This window comes from Neurospora tetraspora, assembly GCF_033439725.1.
Source record: "Neurospora tetraspora strain CBS 560.94 chromosome Unknown B0H65scaffold_5, whole genome shotgun sequence".
In the NCBI taxonomy this organism is placed as follows: Eukaryota; Fungi; Ascomycota; class Sordariomycetes; order Sordariales; family Sordariaceae; genus Neurospora; species Neurospora tetraspora.
The window spans coordinates 267,485-273,484 of NW_026944387.1; the positions used below are offsets into that span (position 1 = coordinate 267,485).

Below are 6,000 nucleotides of genomic sequence, written 5' to 3' on the forward strand. Positions count from 1 at the left end.
AAAGGGAATATATATAAAAGTTATTCTGTATATTTATAAAAGAAATATATTAAACTTATTAACTTTATACGTGCAATCCAAACTCTATACATCAAAGTTCCTCTTTAATTATTTAATATACTCAGGGTACGTCTAAAAAATCCTCTCTACGCGAGTAAAAAAACTTTCGCTCCTTTAAACCATCCTTTCAATATATTCGAATATCGATACCCGGGGTAGTAAAAAGAATATTAAAGAATTATTATATTAGGGTAAGAATTCTAACTATTTTCTTTCTATAGGCGGTAAGTATATTATTTACATCTAATTTAGTAATAACGATACTAGGGAACTCTTTTCTAATAATAGCGGCAATATTAGCGGCCGTTAATCTAGCCTAACTACTAAAGCGGATAATCTTAACGGTTACCTCCTCTATTCGTTAAAGACAGCAATTAACAGCCATATATCTGACCGTATCTAATCGTAACGCGTAATTATATTAATCGGACATTATTATAAAGAACTACTTACTCCTTTTCTTAAGAAAGACAGCCTTCGCTTTCCATCTATAATCTTTTTTACCCAACGTAGCACGCAAGCGCTTCTTTACGTCGATAAAGGTAGAATATAAGCCGGTATAGACCGCTCTCTCAGCACACTCCAAATCGATACGGGTTAGTTTACTATCTACGTAATTATTCGACCTCCTCCTTATAACCACAAACCTCGCAGCGCAAACAGTATCTTATACTTCCTTAATGAACGTATTAATATCGCACTAATTATTATATATAAAGTCCTTGAAGGGGTAAGAAGGCTCTAGGAGTTCTAACTCCTCCTCTAGAATCACGAACAAATCTATCTCCTCTTCGGGCTAACTAAATAGAGGTAAGCAAAGAGCGGGAAGAGAGGATAGGGACTCGCAAAACTCTATTTCTTCAATCGCGATAAAGTCTACTTTATCCGCGGGGAGGCCGGTAGCGATAGGAGACGGTAACCGCTTCTCCTCCTTAATAAATTCGTTAATATTAAAAAAATTATAGTCATTATTATGAAGCTTAGTCTTAATCCATTTAATCGAGGGCACGGGGCTGGGGGTACGCGCGGGCGCCTCGTTTGGTTAGGAGAAAATAAGGTCGATAATTTCAATTATCTACACACGACGCAATTAATAATCCACTCTACATTTACTCAACACCATGACTTACTTTGGCGATACTAGTAATGGCGACAGTGACAGCGATTCTACAGCTTCAATTCAATTATTGACTTAGGTGTATACTAGTAGGTACAATACGACGATCGTTAGTACAAATATTCATAGATGTCGCTTACGTGTAACTTTAGGCGTGGCTAATATCCATAAACATGTGGCTAGAGGGTGGCCCACACAGTCGCCATACCGAAAAGCACAGTCGCCCTAGTCGGCCCGTTCAAAACATGATGCGAGGGCACGGGCCACTTTACCTTAATGTGCTTCAGTGGATGCTTCCAGGGGACCAATGCCCCGCGTCACCTCGAGCTGCCTGCCACGCCGAAGCTATTCCCAGCACGACTCCGAAGTCTGTCTCGAAACTCGAACTATATTCAAATCATACAGCGTTGCGACTCCGTCCTTCTTGATCCTCTCCAGTCATCGCGCATTACATTCTCGTCTTCAGCAACCCAATCAACTCTCCTAGCTGCAACGGCATTGCGTCGGTGTCACCTCAACACCCCGCAGACTCCAACTCCCAGAGCCGCGCAGCTTCGGTTCGACCTCGATCAGTCCAGCGTTGCTATTCCTCCAACACAGTCGCATACCCAATCCAGCTTCGGCGCATACAACTAGTCAAAATGGCGACCCAATACGAAGGTACGTCCCTCCCCCCGTCTCTCCCCAAGCTCTCCCCCCACCAGCGCATCACTAACCACCACCCTCTCCCCTCCAGTCGAACACAACATCAAACCCTCCTCCACCCCCCGCAAACGCCGCCAAGTCGACATGTCAACCTTCACCTCGCACCTGCACAACATCAACCCCGAGAACTCTTCTAGCACACACCACAACAACCCGCACGCGACCGCCAACCCCGTCGACCTCGCCGCGCTCTACCGGCTGGTCCAAGACCAAATGGGCGTGCTCGCCACCACGGCACCGACTGACGAAAACCGCGACTTCCTCATCTCGCTGAGCGAATCTCTGGACGAAGACATCCTCCGCCCGCCCACGCAAATCGAGGGTGTCTCGCAAGAGTTTTTGGATGGGCTGGATCGGGTGGACAGGAAGAAGTTGAAGGAGGACGAGCAGTGTCCCATCTGCGCGGAGAGGTACCTGGATGATCAGTATTGTTTGGTGGTGGAGCTGCCGTGTCATCACTCGCATCGGTTTGACCTCGAGTGTGTGGGGCCGTGGTTGAGGAGTAAGGGGACTTGTCCGATGTGTAGGAAGGAGGTGGGGAAGAGGAGGGAGGTCGTTGTTGAGAAGAAGGCGGAGGAGGAGGAGGAAGAGGAGGATGATATGGATGGGTTGTATGCTTGAGAGGGGTGGGCTGCGAAAATAAGGAGGAATGGGGCTCGAGGGCCAGGATTCAAGTCGGCTGGACCTTTCGCGCTGGATGATACAAATAAAGCGTTGGATTTCCATTGTTGAGCACGATGAAGCAAGCCTGATTTCGATGTCTATTAGGCCTATATATGCCGATAGGAGCAACAGTCCTGTTGTACCTGTATCCTCTCCCATGCCATCGATATAATGAAACAAAAGCCACTGAACAATTGAAATCCCTTTCGTGTCTCATGACGCAAGATGCAACCCATAACCATCTTTTTGTCTTTCCAGCATCGTCCTCCGTAATCTTGCAGCAGCGCCCTTCTCGCCATGCAAGTCGTTTGTGCCAGGCCGCGCACTTGTTCTCCATGCCCTTGATGTTGTGCAGACGACCCAGAGCCTATCTCTCCATCATTGACACCGCTCAGCCCCGGCTGCTCCCAATCCTTCACCTGCTCAATCCTTTAGGCGTCCTTAGCACTAACGCCCTGATCCTTACTCTCCTGATAATGCGTCTTCCCCCCCTTCTTACTCCCCGCCGCCGGCCCACCACTCTTCTTCCTGTCCTTGCCCATACCAGGCGTCTTCTCCCCCTTGGACATATCCCCCTCGGTAGGATGATCGCCCTGGGGCCTGGAGAACTCTCTGTTTGCTCCCGAAGTCTCGAGCGGGTTGCCGTTGGACTCCTTGCCGGCGGACTCGGTCTCCCCGTTGGGCGACGTGTTCTTGGGGTCGAAGGCCGTCTTGTCTAGGTGCGCCACTTCGTCGTCCGAGGCGTAGCTGGACCCTTCGGAGCGGCGCGGGCGGACGGTGGTCCGGTCTTCGGAGAAGTCTTTGTCGGTTTTGAGGGAAGGGGTGGGGTGGTAGGCGCGGGAGACCACGAGGGGAGTGGATCTGGTGATGGATCCGGCTTGGTTCGTGGCGGCGCTGGCCCGGAGGAGGGTCGTGGCGCGGGTGAAGAGTGTTCGGGAGGCCATTGTTGTTTTGGTTGTTATTGTTTGTGGATTAAGATTATGGATTCTGTTGCTGGACGGGTGTAATGTTCGTGATACTGTTCTTATTCAAGATTGATTGTTTTGTTTGGATTCGAGTGTAGTGGTGAGGAAGACGCGTTCACATAAAGTGTTGTTGCTCGGTCTAAGTGCCTTGATGCCTGTCAGGGACAAGTGACGTCACCAGGTGCTGAACGCATTTGGCGGTCCGGGGAACTGATCGTCCCCGCTGTGGGGCTGATGAACGGCACTCTCTCCGTCTCTTGCCTGCCGGTGCCAGCCACCTGTCCAATCTGCGCCCGTCCTCCTGACAGTATCTGCCTGCCGCCAACAAGCTGCCATTTTACGTCCGTGCGCGAGTGCAATTTCCGCCAGGTGCAGGGAAGTTTGCACTCGTGCACAGGCCATCCCCCAACACCTATTTAACCATGGGCCCCCCTCCCATTTCTTAGACTTTTCTTCTCCTCTTTTTTTTCTTCATACTTACCTTGGTTGACTGCGCGGAGATCAAGAAAACCGCGCCGTATGGCGGAGAGCCTGCATTGCACATCGTGGTGCTAGCCGTCATGAATTGTCCTTCGGGGCCGTTCCGGCCGTAATTTTTGATGTCATACCTTTGCGAAAGCAAAACAAACCCTTTTTCACTGTGTTCGCTCCTTGAGGGGGGCGACGTGGGGAAGAAGCTTTGAAATGTTGAAGTGCTCGGTGATGGTATTGCGCTTTTGGAGGGAGGGAGAAGCGATGTCGGTTGACTGTAAGCACCTTCTCCCCAATGCTGGCTTGGCTTCCTCTTCGATGTTTCTGTCGCGTCAATTTTCTCGACCTCAACCGTCGCAGCGACAAATTTCCTGACCCGTCTCGCAAGATCCCCGTCCGTTCCATTCGGATCACCGGCACCGCATTTCCTCACAACCCACTATAATCCGACCGACTATAATCCGTTGCATTTCGGTCCGTCATTGTGATCGCTCCCGTCTTGGGTTTCAATGGCAAATCTCCACGTTCCATTCCCTCTGTTTCAACCATCATCTCCATCACCTCCCTGCTGGCTCCACGGACCGAGGTTTACTGTGTACAACGTCGGCTTGCAACCCTATCCCACGACATCACCGCCGAGGACCCTGACACCGACGCGTCCTTCGGCCGGCCCCTTCCGGTCTGCTCTGTATGCCATTTTTGCGTTGCGGATTTCGACGAGAAGTTGATGGCATGATAATCGCCATAGCAGAGTCGATATAAGATATTCTCAACGGTTGCCAAGGCAGACGAGATATCGTACTCACGCTTGCGACGTCTATCCACGTCAACCGTCGCAAACCTAGCCCGAGTAAGCCAAAGGTTCATGGTCCGCCTTGTTTCCGGAAGATCTTCAGAAACAATTTCACGACGTCTCAAGGACCAGGAGGAATGGAGTCTCTCCGACTGGCCCAAATATGAGAATCTCGTCTTGTCTCTCTCCCTCGTCTTGGAAGTTCATGCTTGAACACTTGAAGCTATCATCAACAGAGCTAGTTCCAGGCAAGCTCCCCCAGCTAGTCCAGCACTGGTTGCTTTCGGTAGTTCTCCTACCGAGTGCCCAAGTGATGGAACTCACCCATGCAAACATGCTCAAGAGCTCATCACGCCAGGAGATCACGAGACATTGTCTCTTGTTGTTTCCCCAACCCATTTCCATCATCAGGGGACCAAGGAAAGTGAAGAGGAAAGTGAAACCAGACTGAATGACGTACACCATGCTCTACTTTCTCCGCTGTTTGTTCAATAGCCCCGGAGTAATGTCCGAAGATTGATGCCCTTGTTCGCTTCGGTAGTTGACAGCGGCAGTAAAGAAAGATATAACCCAAGATATTCCCTTGATATTTCCAGACTCTGGGGAAGCGATCCGAGATAAGACAACTCCTCTTGCTCTACCTAGAGTAGAGTAGCACCTCGGGATGGTACCGTCACCGATTCTAACGGCGCACTACCTGAGTCTAGGTATTCTCCACGATCATGATGTTTGCAACCCAAACTGGGTTGAAGAAGATTCAATATAATGATCTCTCTTATCTAAGATTGTGCAAACCCAAAAATGGAAAGCTTCCAGAAAAGCGGTAGAACAGTGGACATTACTACCGGCCGGGGTGTCTGTCTGTCAGCCAAACAGGGGCAAGGTTCGAAACCCAATCAATCACTTGCTTCGACTTGCGTACCAACCGGGCCAGCCGACCAATCACTCAAACCAACCCCGGATCACGTTCACTCTTTTGGGTTTCTCACACATTCGAAGGAGGCGGGCGTGGCGGGAGGCCAGGCCAGGCCAGGGGCGCGCCCGCGTGTGTGTGGCAGAGACGGAGACGGTCGGTGTGAGACGGACGACCACCATCCTTTGTCCGTTTCTTGTCTTGCCATGCCCGTGATAGGTACTACTGCGACGGAATCTGCGATGCAACCCCCCCTCCCTCGTTTCAGAGTGAACACAAGTTGAGAAACTATCAGCGGGAAGGAACGCAGTGC

At 50.4% G+C, this 6,000-nt stretch overlaps 3 protein-coding genes across 3 annotated transcripts; 1 reads left to right on the plus strand and 2 right to left on the minus strand.

Moving 5' to 3' along the window:
- Positions 1 to 1,426: 1,426 nt before the first annotated feature.
- Positions 1,427 to 2,503, plus strand: B0H65DRAFT_575283 (uncharacterized protein; the record flags this gene model as incomplete). The annotated part of the gene is made up of 2 exons (XM_062830616.1): positions 1,427 to 1,837; positions 1,914 to 2,503. The coding sequence occupies exons 1-2, from the start codon at positions 1,819 to 1,821 to the stop codon at positions 2,501 to 2,503; spliced, it is 609 nt and encodes a 202-aa protein (XP_062680087.1). The 5' UTR covers positions 1,427 to 1,818.
- A 473-nt stretch (positions 2,504 to 2,976) lies between these two features.
- Positions 2,977 to 3,489, minus strand: B0H65DRAFT_427454 (uncharacterized protein; the record flags this gene model as incomplete). The annotated part of the gene is made up of 1 exon (XM_062824690.1): positions 2,977 to 3,489. The coding sequence occupies one exon, from the start codon at positions 3,487 to 3,489 to the stop codon at positions 2,977 to 2,979; it is 513 nt and encodes a 170-aa protein (XP_062680088.1).
- A 1,396-nt stretch (positions 3,490 to 4,885) lies between these two features.
- Positions 4,886 to 5,239, minus strand: B0H65DRAFT_443150 (uncharacterized protein; the record flags this gene model as incomplete). Its single annotated transcript, XM_062825615.1, has 1 exon — positions 4,886 to 5,239. One exon carries the CDS (start codon positions 5,237 to 5,239, stop codon positions 4,886 to 4,888), a length of 354 nt encoding a protein of 117 aa, XP_062680089.1.
- Positions 5,240 to 6,000: the final 761 nt, after the last annotated feature.